Source organism: Entelurus aequoreus, linkage group LG20 (genome assembly GCF_033978785.1).
Source record: "Entelurus aequoreus isolate RoL-2023_Sb linkage group LG20, RoL_Eaeq_v1.1, whole genome shotgun sequence".
Taxonomy (NCBI): domain Eukaryota; kingdom Metazoa; phylum Chordata; class Actinopteri; order Syngnathiformes; family Syngnathidae; genus Entelurus; species Entelurus aequoreus.
In genome coordinates, this window is record NC_084750.1 from 15,296,657 (window position 1) to 15,312,040 (window position 15,384).

Sequence of the window (15,384 nt, forward strand, 5' to 3'; positions counted from 1 at the left end):
ATCCAATAATATTATTTAGCTCATTCACGTAAGTGACAGATTGTTTGGTAAACGTATAGCATGTTCTATATGTTATAGTTATTTGAATGACTCTTACCATAATATGTTACGTTAACATACCAGTTGGTTATTTATGCCTCATATAACGTACACTTATTCAGCCTGTTGTTCACTATTCTTCATTTATTTTAAATTGCCTTTCAAATGTCTATTCTTGGTGTTGGCTTTTATCAAATACATTTCCCCCAAAAATGCGACTTATACTCCAGTGCGACTTATAAATGTTTTTTCCCTTCTTTATTATTAGGGATGTCCGATAATGGCTTTTTGCCGATATCCGATATTGTCCAACTCTTTAATTACCGATACCGATATCAACCGATATTTGCAGTAGTGGAATTAACACATTATTATGCCTAATTTGGACAACCATGTATGGTGAAGATAAGGTACGTTTTAAAAAAAATAATAAAATAAGATAACTAAATTAAAAACATTTTCTTGAATAAAAAAGAAAGTAAAACAATATAAAAACAGTTACATAGAAACTAGTAATTAATGAAAATGAGTAAAATTAACTGTTAAAGGTTAGTACTATTAGTGGACCAGCAGCACGCACAATCATGTGTGCTTACGGACTGTATCCCTTGCAGACTGTATTGATATATATTGATATATAATGTAGGAACCAGAATATTGATAACAGAAAGAAATGGGGGGAGGGAGGTTTTTTGGGTTGGTGCACTAATTGTAAGTGTATCTTGTGTTTTTTATGTTGATTTAATAAAAAAAAAATTTAAAAAAATAAATAAATAAAACGATACAGATAATAAAAAAAACGATACCGATAATTTCCGATATTACATTTTAACGCATTTATCGGCCGATAATATCGGCAGGCCGATATTATCGGACATTCCTATTTATTATGCATTTTCGGCCGGTGCGACTTATACTCCGGAGCGACTTACACTCCGAAAAATACGGTACTTATCTACAGTATGTGAACTGTATTGATATTTATTCATTCATTGTTGTTGTGTTTAAGCTCGAGAAAAAAAAAGTGAACAATTGTGTTAGAAATGATTTCCAGATAGAAAAAGGGGTGGAATTAAACAAACTCTGCTTCTTCCTGCTTCTTTTCGGACATGTTGGAATGTGAAACTGTAAGTATGTAAGTGTAAACATTAGGAGTGTGAAAAAAAAAAGAATGCACACTCTTGGCATTCTCTCCATGAGCTTCAAGCACACCTGTGAAGTGAAAACCCTTTCAGGTGACTACCTCTTGAAGCTCATGGAGAGAATGCCAAGAGTGTGCAAAGCAGTAATCGGAGCAGAGGGTGGCTATTTTGAAGAAACTAGAATACAAAACATGTTATTTCACCTTTTTTTGTTAAGTACATAACTCCACGTGTTCATTCATAGTTTGGATGTGACAATCTACAATGTAAATAGTCATGAAAATAAAGAATACGCATTGAAATGAGAAGGTGTGCCCAAACTTATAAATACATGCGGTGTGTGTACAAAACGTCGGGAGGGTTTTGAAGTTGTTTTCGAGGGCTTTGACGGCTACATCCTACAAGTGTTTTTTTAATCATCTTCAGATTCCTAAAAACAAATAAAGACATGCGTGTTCTTGTCTCTCATCATGACTGTGAACGACAGGCACAAGTGCGCTTCCCCTTTGAAAAGCATAAATCTGTCATAAGACTTATTCTTTTCTAACATTCCACGCTGCTAAATAATAAAAGTATGTAGATTCCTGCTGACATCGTATCAGACTGATTTTGGTATCGACAAAGGCTCCAAAATCGGTATTGTATCGGGACACCTCCGGTGTCAGCTGCTTTGACGTTTCTGGATTTTTGGGGATGACAGAAATATATATTTTTTTGTTCTGGGGAGGATTTGCAGGGGCTCTTGGATGAAGTTGTGACAAAATAAATTAATAAAAACCAAACACCTACGGCACAGGTGTCAAACTCAAGGCCCGGGGGCCAAATATGGCCGGCCACTTTATTTTATGTGGCCTGCGAAAGCCTGGAATTAATATGCGTTAATAAAATGCTTAATCTTTTCTTACTAAATATATTTATTTCCCTTTTTGACATTAAAAATCATGTGATGCATGCAATTGCATATCTTTTTAAAATTCAATATTATCAAAATCAAAATAATACCTGTATATTATCATGTAATCCAAAAAATATTTTTTTGTTCAAATACAGATAAATACTGTACTTGAATATCTGCTTGACTTATGATTTCAAAACAAATGATAAATCAAATTGTAGACTGTAAAATTGACAATAGATTTCACGGCTAAATTCCGCCGACTGAGTTTTATACCGTAAAATCAACTTTGGTACTGTTTTTTTCCATATACAGTAAAACACTAAAACATTATTTTTTTTAAACCCTTAAAACAACAAGATTTTACGGTAAAAACAAACAAACTGGCAGCTCTGTTGCATGAATTTTACCGCTAAAAACTGTGGTATTGTTTTTCCATTCCATTCCATCTATTAAATTTTTTTATATGCTGTAAAAAAAAACCCACTGTTTTTACTGTAAAATTCTGGTGACTGAGCTGCCAGTTTTTAGAGTAAAATTAAAATATTTTTTTTGTAGCTTATGTAAAAAAAAAATATATATTGTTAATATATTATATATATACACATGTAAGGGTTGTACGGCATACCGGTATTGGTATAGTACCCCGATACTAATTAATCATATTCGGTACTATACCGCCTCTAAAAAGTACCAGTCTGCCCCCACCCGTCGTCCTCACATCGTGTCATTGCTGGTTTAACGAGCAGAGGAGCATGTTCGGCAGCGCGCGCACACGGAGTACTTACAAGCAGACACAGTGTGTAGACAGAAAAGGGAGAATGGATGCATTTTGGCCTAAAAACTGACGATAAAGGTGAAGTTATAACACTGAAACACCCTCAGGAAGAGATGCTTTAAGACATGGCTAGCTAGCTAGCGGCTAATGTCCATCCGCAGTCTGCAGTGTTTTAGCTACTTCTAAATCACTAATCCTCGCCTCCATGGCGACAAATAAAGTAAGTTTCTTACAAGTATCATTATCACTGCAGGACGAGGATAGCTAAACATGCTTCACTACACACCGTAGGAGGATACAATAGCTCACCGGCGTCACAATGTAAACAAACGCCATGGGTGGATCTACACCTGACATCCACTGTAATGATACCAAGTACAAGAGCATATCTAGTCAATACTACTATGATTACATTGATATTTTTTAGATAGATAGAACTTTTTTGATTCCTTCAGGAGATTTCCCTCAGGAAAATTAAAATTCTAGCAGCAGTGTATAGAATTTGAGATCGAATCTAAAAAGTAAAAAGTAGAGATGTCCGATAATATCGGTCTGCCGATATTAGCGGCCGATAAATGCGTTAAAATGTAATATCGGAAATTATCGGTATCGGTTTTTTTATTATCAGTATCGTTTTTTGTTTGTTTGTTTTTTATTAAATCCACATAAAAAACACAAGATACACTTACAATTAGTGCACCAACCCAAAAAACCTCCCTCCCCCATTTACACTCATTCACACAAAATTGTTGTTTCTTTCTGTTATTAATATTCTGGTTCCTACATTATATATCAATATATATCAATACAGTCTGCAAGGGATACAGTCCGTAAGCACACATGATTGTGCGTGCTGCTGGTCCACTAATAGTACTAACCTTTAACAGTTAATTTTACAAATTTTCATTAATTACTAGTTTCTATGTAACTGTTTTTATATTGTTTTACTTTCTTTTTTATTCAAGAAAATGTTTTTAATTTATTTATCTTATTTTATTTGATTCATTTTTTTAAAAAGTACCTTATCTTCACCATACCTGGTTGTCCAAATTAGGCATAATAATGTGTTAATTCCACGACTGTATATATCGGTTGATATCGGTATCGGTTGAAATCGGTATCGGTAATTAAAGAGTTGGACAATATCGGCATATCGGATATCGGCAAAAAGCCATTATCGGACATCCCTAGTAAAAAGTAAATAATGGGTGTATAAATGGAAACAAAATAGAAACATATTACAATAAGAATAAAAATAAAAAGCAACAATGAGAATAAAAATATAACAGTAAAATAATATAACAAGAGAAACTAGGCAGTAGTGACCATGTTATGAAAAAGTATTGCACTGTTATTGTTATTGCAATATATTATAATTTAGCATCACAAAATCTTTGTTCCTTTTTTAAAAATTCATATTATGTTTATAAAGTCAGGAAATACGTCCCTGGACACATGAGGACTTTGAATATGACCAACGTATGACCCTGTAACTACTTGGTATCGGATCGATATACCTACATTTTACTTTACCATTCCATTTGAATATAAACTGCATACTTAGTTGCCACTATTGGAACCCTGACACCTTATTCATTCTGAATAACAAAACAATAACAACAATTATACAACAGGGTTGCGTATCGAGTGGACCACTTTTTATTTTCCAATGACTTATTGATTACAAGGGCGGTTAAATTAAGGTCAATGGCAACTAAATGCTTTGTATATGGCGCCACCTAGTGGTGTACTGCATGATCACCACATTCTCCCTGACGTATTGCGTCACGGTGGGAATATCAACTTTGAATTTACAGATGAAGAACCTGAATAAGTCATTACATTGGCAAACTCGCCTATCTGTATGGTTGGTGCGTTTCGTTTTGCTTATAAAAGGCCGTGCAACAAAAACAAAGAGCAAATGTGGCATGTGACACGCCCCTTCTGAGGGCCGAGCCTCGTTGCCTAGCAACGCCCTGCATGCGGCCCAGGGGGGCGGAACTCTTGTGTGACTGAAAAGGCAAATACTAGCAAGCCGTTCAAAGTGGAACTCACTTCCGTTTTTTTGAAAGAGGACCGTTTAGATCAGGGGTGTCCAAACTTTTTCCACTGAGGGCCGCACAGTGAAAAATCCAAGCATGATATTAGATATTTTTCATTTTCATTTATTTTTTATTTTTTTAGGGCTACCCTCAAGTTTGGTCCAAGGGACCCAGAAAGGTCTCAGTCATACACATGTTAAAAAATTGTTTATTTTTTTTGTCATCGCTTAAACCTCTACATCACGGGTGTCAAAGTCGATTTCACTGAGGGCCGCTTCTAACAGTGAATACTATTATTACACCATTTTTTAAATGCAATTTATTAGATTTTTTTTTAAACTAAAATGTAAAAAAAAAAAAAAGGTAAATTGCAATAATTTCAGCTCAAAATGTAGTGTATATTACTGTAAATGGAAAAACAGTACTGCTGTTTTTATGATAAAAAAATAAAAAATAAATAAAAAAAAGGCAGCTCAGTTGTCAGAATTTTACTGTAAAATGTACATTTGTTTTTTTACTGTAAATAAAAAAAATGCAATTTTACAGTAAAATTTTGGCACCTGAGCTTCCTTTTTTTTTTTTTTTTTTTTTACCATAAAAACAGCAATACTGTTTTTCCATTTACAGTAATATACGCTACATTTTGAGGTGAAATTATTGCAACATACCATATTTTTTTGACTTTTTAGTTTTAAAAAACATCTAATAAAATGCATTAAAAAATCGTGTAATAATAATAATATATTTTTTTTAGGGATGTCCGATAATATCGGCCTGCCGATATTATATGCGTTAAAATGTAATATCGGAAATGATCGGTATCGGTTTTTTTATTATCGGCATCGTTTTTTTTTTTGGTTTTTTTTTTATTAAATCAACATAAAAAACACAAGATACACTTACAATTAGTGCACCAACCCAAAAAACCTCCCTCCCCCATTTACACTCATTCACACAAAAGGGTTGTTTCTTTCTGTTATTAATATTCTGGTTCCTACATTATATATCAATATATATCAATACAGTCTGCAAGGGATACAGTCCGTAAGCACACATGATTGTGCGTGCTGCTGGTCCACTAATAGTACTAACCTTTAACAGTTAATTTTACTAATTTTCATTTATTACTAGTTTCTATGTAACTGTTTTTATATTGTTGTATTTTCTTTTTTATTCAAGAAAATGTTTTTAATTTATTTATCTTATTTTACTAATTTTTTTAAAAAGTACCTTATCTTCACCATACCTGGTTGTCCAAATTAGGCATAATAATGTGTTAATTCCACAACTGCATATATCGGTTGATATCGGTATCGGTTGATATCGGTATCTGTAATTAAAGAGTTGGACAATATCGGAATATCGGCAAAAAGCCATTATCGGACATCCCTAGTCTCAGTCATACACGTTCAATTTTTTTATTTTTTTTTGTCATCGCTTAAACCTCTACATCACAGGTGTCAAAGTCGATTTCACTGAGGGCCGCTTCTAACAGTGAATACTATTATTACACCATTTTTTAAATGCAATTTATTAGATTTTTTTTTTTTTTTTTAAATATGGTAAATTGCAATAATTTCAGCTCAAAATGTAGTGTATATTACTGTAAATGGAAAAACAGTACTGCTGTTTTTATGGTAAAAAAAAAAAAAAAGAAAAAAAAGGCTGCTCAGTTGCCAGAATTTTACTGTAAAATTTACTTTTTTTTTTTACTGTAAATAAAAAAATGCAATTTACAGTAAAATTTTGGCAGCTGAGCTGCCTTTTTTTTTTTTACCATAAAAACAGCAGTACTGTTTTTCCATTTACAGTAATATACGCTACATTTTGAGGTGAAATTATTGCAACATACCATATTTTTTTGACTTTTTAAACATCTAATAAAATGCATTAAAAAATGGTGTAATAATAATAATTTTTTTTTTTTTTTACTGCAAATCAACAACTGTAGATTTTTCGGTGTATTACTGTAAATGCCAAAACATCACCACAGTTTATTACAGTAAAAAAAAAAAAAAGTACTGTTTTGTTCATTTAGAGAAAAATGCTGTAAAAACCACAGTAAATGTCACAATTTTACCATGACATCTATTGCTACTTTTACATTGCGCAATTTGATGGATAACTTGCTTTGAAATAATTATTAGTATTTACTTCTATTTAAAAAATGGTTTGAAATGTTTGATCATATATTTTTGCATAATTAGACAATATTCAAGTTAAAATAATTTGCGAGTACATTTTTTTTTTTCCTCCCAAAATAGAAAGAATACATTTAGTAAGAAAAGTTACAGTACTTTATTGATACATATTATTTCCACGCTTTCGAGGGCCAAATAAAATGAAGTGGTGGCCCACATCTGGCCCCCGGGCCTTGAGTTTGACACCTGTGCTTTACATCAACTTCAGGTCTGTCAATATAAAGTTGATCTCTTTATGCTCTTTTTGTCAAAAGTGCAAAATATGCAATATTTTTTGTTAAGTACATAACTCCACATGTGTTCATTCATAGCTTTGATGTGGCAATCTACAATGTAAATAGTCATGAAAATAAAGAAAATGCATTGAATGAGAAGGTGCGTCTAAACTTTTGGCCTGTACTGTATATTATTACATACGTAGTAAAAAAAAAATCTGTACATTTTACAGTAAAGAAATGACAGCTTGGATGCCGATATTTTTACTGGAAAATTTACATATTTTAATTACGGCATATTCGGAAAATGGAAAAACAGTACCACAGTTTTAACTGTAAAATCTAACTTTCTTGTACTATTGTAAATAGAAAAACGATAACGCCGTTTTAGGGAAATTTTAGGGACTAAGCTACCAGTTTTTTACCATAAAAATAATTTTTACAGTGCACAATTTAATGGATGACTTCCTTTAAAATCATGAGTCAAGCTAATATTTAAGCACTTATTTTGATTTTAACCAAAAAACTAATGTTTGGAATGTAGATTAAGTTGAATAAATATGAAATGGCTTGCATGACATTTTTTTTTCTGTAAAAATGGAAAGCTGAATACATTTAGTATAAGAAAAGACAATCATTCCAAGTAGGGATGTCCGATAATGGCTTTTTGCCGATATCCGATATTGTCCAACTCTTAATTACCGATACCGATATCAACCGATACCGATATATACAGTCATGGAATTAACACATTATTATGCCTAATTCGGACAACCAGGTATGGTGAAGATAAGGTCCTTCGTAAATTTTCATTAAATTAAATTATCATTGCAGATTAGACAAATTGCCTTTTCCTTATATTGAACAAAAAAAAGTCATGTTAAAAACTCTGCACTGAGTCTATTTTATGTTTCCGTCATTTTTTTTCCCTCTTGCACTAATTGACTAATTGCACTTGCCGCGAGCGTGATGTCGACACGTTATCGATGGAAAAATGCATTTTTAGACAATATGATTTGCCTGAGCAACTAGGAGACCCCAAGAGTAACAAGCGGTAGAAAATGGATTGATGGATGGGCTGGAAAGGACAGATTTAAAAAAGTAATAATTTTTTTTTTTTTTACTCTGGACTACCCGCGGGCCGGATTTTGGACGCTGGCGGGCCATATCTGGCCCGCGGGCCGTAGTTTGGGGACCCCTGTTTTAAAGCATTTATCGGCCTGCCGATATTATCTCTAGTAAAAATGGAAAGCTGAATACATTTAGTAAGAAAAGACAATCATTCCAAGCTTTAGAGGGCCTCTTAAAATTAAGTGAGAGTTTGACATCTGTGATCTTGTGAATCAAGTGTTGAATAATAAAATTAAAAAACGATTTATATTTTAAATTGTTTTTATTATTGAGACCCTTCTGCATCCCCAAGACTAGAGATGTCCGATAATATCGGCCTGTAGATATTATCGGCCGATAAATGCTTTAAAATGCAATATCGGAAATTATCGGTATCGTTTTTTTTATTATCGGTGTCTTTTTTTAAATTTTTATTATTAAATCAACCATGATTTTATTATTAATTCCACCATGAAAAGTTTTCGCATTTCCATCACAGGTGTCAAGTTGTGGAACAATCTGAGCGAAGTACATAAGCAAAGTCCAAGCATCAATGTTTTTAAAAGAATGTACAAAAATATATTGTTCACAGGATATAGTGAACTGCACTAAGAGTCAGTAGGTTTGTATGTGTATGTATATGTATACTATGTATACACGCTGTTGTGTCACATTCATAGTTACTTGTTAAATGTGTGTTGTAGATATATATATATATATATATATATATATATATATATATATATATATGTATTTATATGACATAACATTTTCATATACTATTATTATTATTATTATTATTAAACATACAGTAAGTAATAAGAGGGGGTGGGAGTACATACGTTTTTACTTCTTCTCACTCCTTTTCGGATATGTTTACATTAATGTTTATTTTCATTTCTTGTTTCTTTTGCTTTTTATTATTACTATTGTTATTATTATTATTATTGTTTTTGTTATTCATTCTTGAATGGCTTTTTTGTTGTTGTTTTTCAAAATTTGTTGTTTTTGTTTTGTCTTACATATTCGAAATAAACATGAAAATGAATGAATGAAATGAATGAACATAAAAAACATGAGATACACTTACAATTAGTGCATCAACCCCAAAAAAACTCCCTCCCCCATTTACACTCATTCACACAAAAGGGTTGTTTCTTTCTGTTATTAATATTCTGGTTCCTACATTATATATCAATATATATCAATACAGTCTGCAAGGGATACAGTCCGTAAGCACACATGATTGTGCGTGCTGCTGCTCCACTAATAGTACTAACCTTTAACAGTTAATTTTACTCATTTTCATTCATTACTAGTTTCTATGTAACTGTTTTTATATTGTTTTACTTTCTTTTTTATTCAAGAAAATGTATTTAATTTATTTATCTTATTTTATTGTATTTTTTTATTTATTATTTTTTTTAAAGGACCTTATCTTCACCATACCTGGTTGTCCAAATTAGGCATAATAATGTGTTAATTCCACAACTGTATATATCGGTATCGGTAATTAAGAGTTGGACAATATCTGAATATCGGCAAAAAAGCCATTATCGGACATCCCTACCCAAGACCAAAAAACATTATATATTGCATTGGTTTTGAAAATGGCCACATGCTTTGAATTTTCAGTGGCAAACCGATCAAAGTGAAACTGATAAGGGGGCCGCTATGAATAATGCTAGTAACTAATGTGTAGTACTCCAGTTGAAACACGCCTTCGTATAAAGCCAAACATGACAGTCACCGCCCTTTTCCCTCTCTCACACCAACATGACTACCACTAACAAGGGCGCGGGCGCAATGCACCATGGGAAGTGTAGTCCGGCTCACCCAATGGCGGCAGAGGAGGCGAGGCCTCAGCAAAATACAACTCCCATCTCGACCCTCGCACGCCAAACCCCCGCTCGTCCAATCTGAATAAGTGGGAGGAGCGCGTCCGCCCACAAAAGCCACAGCGACCCCAGCGTATCTTCCCCTTTTTTGTGTGAATTACACTGAAAAACGCATTAAAAAACGAGAAATAGGGACAATAGTCCAGGCGGCGGGTTGTCTTCGAAGGCGGACGGACGGCGACGACGTGTCGCGCGGCGTCTGACGCTGGACGAAGCGGCGGAGGAGGAGGGTGTTGTCCTGATGCTTACATGGAAGTGGGTGGGCCTTCACGGTGATACACTGCCAACGCTGTGGATACCGACCTGACAAGCGCTAATTTGTCCCGTCTATGGACCGTTTACCCGGCCGAAGAGGCACACGACGCGGCTGCCGGCGCCCAACGTCCGTGTGGGGGAGCGGCTGGAGTGCTGTCCGTTATTTCTGTTGAGGCTGAGCCTCCGCTTGGCGCCGCCCTTCCTGGACGGTGGGTGGTTTCGTGAAAACGGCCCGGATCCCCGTCCTCCGCCTTCGTACCCGGCCTTCCTTCTTCCGTGAACTACACCCTCTCCCTCTCCGTATATTCATGCGTTATGAGTGGTAGGTACCCACCTCTTTTCTCTACGTCAGGGGTGTCAAACCCATTTTAGGTGGAGGAAAATCTACTCCCAAGTGGGCCGGACTGGTCAAATCACGGCATGATAACTTAAAAATAAAGACAACTTCAGATTGTTTTCTTTGTTTAAAAATAGAACAAGCACAAATCATGTGGGTTTTTTTACACTTACATGTTGCGGTTAATCATTTATATTTTCTGAATTAATTATGTGACTATATTCATCGGTCAACTCATTGGTGTTGATTTTCAGTCTTATCAAGATAACATGTTTTTATCAAAATTAAATTACAGGATGTTATTTATGTAGTTTGATCATTTTCCTGGACTGATGTACTAACACAGGGGTGTCAAACTCATTTTAGGTCGGGGGCCACATGGAGGAAAACTGGTCAAATCACGGCACGATAACTTAAAAATAAAGACAACTTCAGATTGTTTTCTTTGTTTAAAAATAGAACAAGCACAAAATCATGTTGTTTTTTTACACTTACATGTTGCAGTTAATCATTTATATTTTCTGAATTAATTATGTGACTATATTCATCGGTCAACTCATTGGTGTTGATTTTCAGTCTTATCAAGATAAAATGTTGTCATCAAAATGAAATTACAGGGTGTTAATTATGTAGTTTGATCATTTTCCTGGACTGATGTACTACCACAGGGGTGTCAAACTCATTTTAGGTGGAGGAAAATCTACTCCCAAGTGGGCCGGACTGGTAAATACACGGCACGATAACTTAAAAATAAAGACAACTTCAGATTGTTTTGTTTAAAAATAGAACAAGAACAAAAGTACATATCATGTTTGTTTGTTTACACTTACATGTTGTGGTTAATCATTTATATGTCGTTATTTATATTTTCTGAATAAATTATGTGATAATGTTCATCAGTTAACTCATTTGGTGTTAATTTTCAGTCTTATAAGGTAACATGTTTTTATCAAAATCAAATTACAGGATGTTATTTATGTAGTTTCCTCGACTGATGTACTAACACAGGGGTGTCAAACTCATTTTAGGTCGGGGGCCACATGGAGGAAAACTGGTCAAATCACGGCACGATAACCTAAAAATAAAGACAACTTCAGATTGTTTTGTTTAAAAATAGAACAAGCACAAATCATGTTGTTTTTTTACACTTACATGTTGCGGTTAATCATTTATTTGTCGTTATTTATATTTTCTGAATAAATTATGTGATTATATTCATCAGTCAACTCATTGGTGTTAATTTTCAGTCTTATCAAGAAAAAAGGTTTTTATCAAAATTAAATTACAGGATGTTATTTATGTAGTTTGATCATTTTCCTGGACTGATGTACTAACACAGGGGTGTCAAACTCGTTTTAGGTCAGGGGCCACATGGAGGAAAACTGGTCAAATCACGGCACGATAACCTAAATATATAGACAACTTCAGATTGTTTTCTTTGTTCAAAAATAGAACAAGCACAAATCATGTTGTTTTTTTACACATACATGTTGCGGTTAATCATTTATTTGTCGTTATTTATATTTTCTGAATAAATTATGTGATTATATTAATCAGTCAACTCATTGGTGTTGATTTTCAGTCTTATCAAGATAAAATGTTTGTATCAAAATTAAATTACAGGGTGTTATGTAGTTTGATATTTTCCCTGGACTGATGTACTAACACAGGGGTGTCAAACTCATTTTAGGTGGAGGAAAATCTACTCCCAAGTGGGCCGGACTGGTAAATACACGGCACGATAACTTAAAAATAAAGACAACTTCAGATTGTTTTCTTTGTTTAAAAATAGAACAAGCACAAATCATGTTGTTTTTTTTACACTTACATGTTGCGGTTAATCATTTATATTTTCTGAATTAATTATGTGATTATATTCATCAGTCAACTCATTGGTGTTAATTTTCAGTCTTAGCAAGATAAATTGTTGTCATCAAAATGAAATTACAGGATGTTATTTATGTAGTTTGATCATTTTCCTGGACTGATGTACTAACACAGGGGTGTCAAACTCATTTTAGGTGGAGGAAAATCTACTCCCAAGTGGGCCGGACTGGTCAAATCACGGCATGATAACTTAAAAATAAAGACAACTTCAGATTGTTTTCTTTGTTTAAAAATAGAACAAGCACAAATCATGTGGGGTTTTTTTACACTTACATGTTGCGGTTAATCATTTATATTTTCTGAATTAATTATGTGATTATATTCATCAGTCAACTCATTGGTGTTAATTTTCAGTCTTATCAAGGTAACATGTTTTTATCAAAATCAAATTACAGGATGTTAATTATGTAGTTTGATCATTTTCCTGGACTGATGTACTAACACAGGGGTGTCAAACTCGTTTTAGGTCGGGGGCCACATGGAGGAAAACTGGTCAAATCACGGCACGATAACCTAAATATATAGACAACTTCAGATTGTTTTCTTTGTTTAAAAATAGAACAAGCACAAATCATGTTGTTTTTTTACACTTACATGTTGCGGTTAATCATTTATTTGTCGTTATTTATATTTTCTGGATAAATTATGTGATAATGTTCATCAGTCAACTCATTGGTGTTAATTTTCAGTCTTATCAAGATAAAATGTTTTTATCAAAATTAAAAAACAGGATGTTATTTATGTAGTTTGATCATTTTCCTGGACTGATGTACTAACACAGGGGTGTCAAACCCATTTTAGGTGGAGGAAAATCTACTCCCAAGTGGGCCGGACTGGTCAAATCACGGCATGATAACTTAAAAATAAAGACAACTTTAGATTGTTTTCTTTGTTTAAAAATAGAACAAGCACAAAATCATGTTGTTTTTTTACACTTACATGTTGCGGTTAATCATTTATATTTTCTGAATTAATTATGTGATTATATTCATCAGTCAACTCATTGGTGTTAATTTTCAGTCTTATCAAGAAAAAAGGTTTTTATCAAAATTAAATTACAGGATGTTATTTATGTAGTTTGATCATTTTCCTGGACTGATTTACTAACTAGTACATCAGTCCAGGAAAATGATCAAACTACATAAATAACATCCTGTAATTTAATTTAGATAAAAACATGTTATCTTGATAACACTGAAAATCAACACCAATGAGTTGACTGATGAATATTATCACATAATTAATTCAGAAAATATAAATGATTAACCGCAACATGTAAGTGTAAAAAAAACAACATGATTTGTGCTTGTTCTATTTTTAAACAAAGAAAACAATCTGAAGTTGTCTCTATTTTTAAGTTATCATGCTGTGATTTGACCAGTCCGGCCCACTTGGGAGTAGATTTTCCTCCACCTAAAACAGTCCAGGAAAATGATCAAACTACATAAATAACATCCTGTAATTTAATTTTGATGAAAACATTTTTATCTTGATAAGACTGAAAATCAACACCAATGAGTTGACTGATGAATATAATCACAAAATTAATTCAGAAAATATAAATGATTAACCGCAACATGTAAGTGTAAAAAAAAACCACATGATTTGTGCTTGTTCTATTTTTAAACAAAGAAAACAATCTGAAGTTGTCTTTATTTTTAAGTTATCATGCCGTGATTTGACCAGTCCGGCCCACTAGGGAGTAGATTTTCCTCCACCTAAAACGAGTTTGACACCCCTGTACAGGGGTGTCAAACTAAAACGAGTTTGACACCCCTGTACAGGGGTGTCAAACTCATTTTAGGTGGATGAAAATCTACTCCCAAGTGGGCCGGACTGGTCAAATCACGGCATGATAACTTAAAAATAGAGACAACTTCAGATTGTTTTCTTTGTTTAAAAATAGAACAAGCACAAATCATGTGGGTTTTTTTTACACTTACATGTTGCGGTTAATCATTTATATTTTCTGAATTAATTATGTGATTATATTCATCGGTCAACTCATTGGTGTTAATTTTCAGTCTTATCAAGATAACATGTTTTTATCAAAATTAAATTACAGGATGTTATTTATGTAGTTTGATCGTTTTCCTGGACTGATGTACTAACACAGGGGTGTCAAACTCGTTTTAGGTCGGGGGCCACATGGAGGAAAACTGGTCAAATCACGGCATGATAACTTAAAAATAAAGACAACTTCAGATTGTTTTGTTTAAAAATAGAACAAGCACAAATCATGTTGTTTTTTTACACTTACATGTTGCGGTTAATCATTTATTTGTCGTTATTTATATTTTCTGAATAAATTATGTGATTATATTCATCAGTCAACTCATTGGTGTTGATTTTCAGTCTTATCAAGATAACATGTTGTCATCAAAATTAAATTACAGGATGTTATTTATGTAGTTTGATCATTTTCCTGGACTGATGTACTAACACAGGGGTGTCAAACTCGTTTTAGGTGGAGGAAAATCTACTCCCAAGTGGGCCGGACTGGTCAAATCACGGCATGATAACTTAAAAATAGAGACAACTTCAGATTGTTTTCTTTGTTTAAAAATAGAACAAGCACAAATCAT

General features: G+C 33.5%; 2 protein-coding genes across 7 annotated transcripts in view; one reads left to right on the plus strand and one right to left on the minus strand.

Annotated features, from left to right (window-relative positions):
- LOC133635948 (transcription factor Sp9-like) overlaps positions 1-15,384 on the minus strand; it is an 87,396-nt gene that overhangs the window by 53,242 nt on the left and 18,770 nt on the right. For 2 of the 5 annotated variants that reach the window (XM_062029438.1, XM_062029435.1), the window contains exon 1: positions 10,570-10,891. The exons of 1 other annotated variant lie outside the window; for it this stretch is intronic. The gene's annotated coding sequence lies outside the window, so the exon portion shown is untranslated. 2 more of the 5 variants (XM_062029440.1, XM_062029439.1) reach the window with 2 other exon arrangements.
- Positions 10,358-15,384, plus strand: part of LOC133635947 (transcription factor Sp4-like) — a 42,347-nt gene continuing 37,320 nt past the window's right edge. For both annotated transcript variants that reach the window (XM_062029432.1, XM_062029433.1), the window contains exon 1: positions 10,358-10,897. In XM_062029432.1, the coding sequence (XP_061885416.1) occupies positions 10,891-10,897 (7 nt within the window). In that variant the 5' untranslated portion in view covers positions 10,358-10,890. The remainder of the gene's footprint in view (positions 10,898-15,384) is intronic.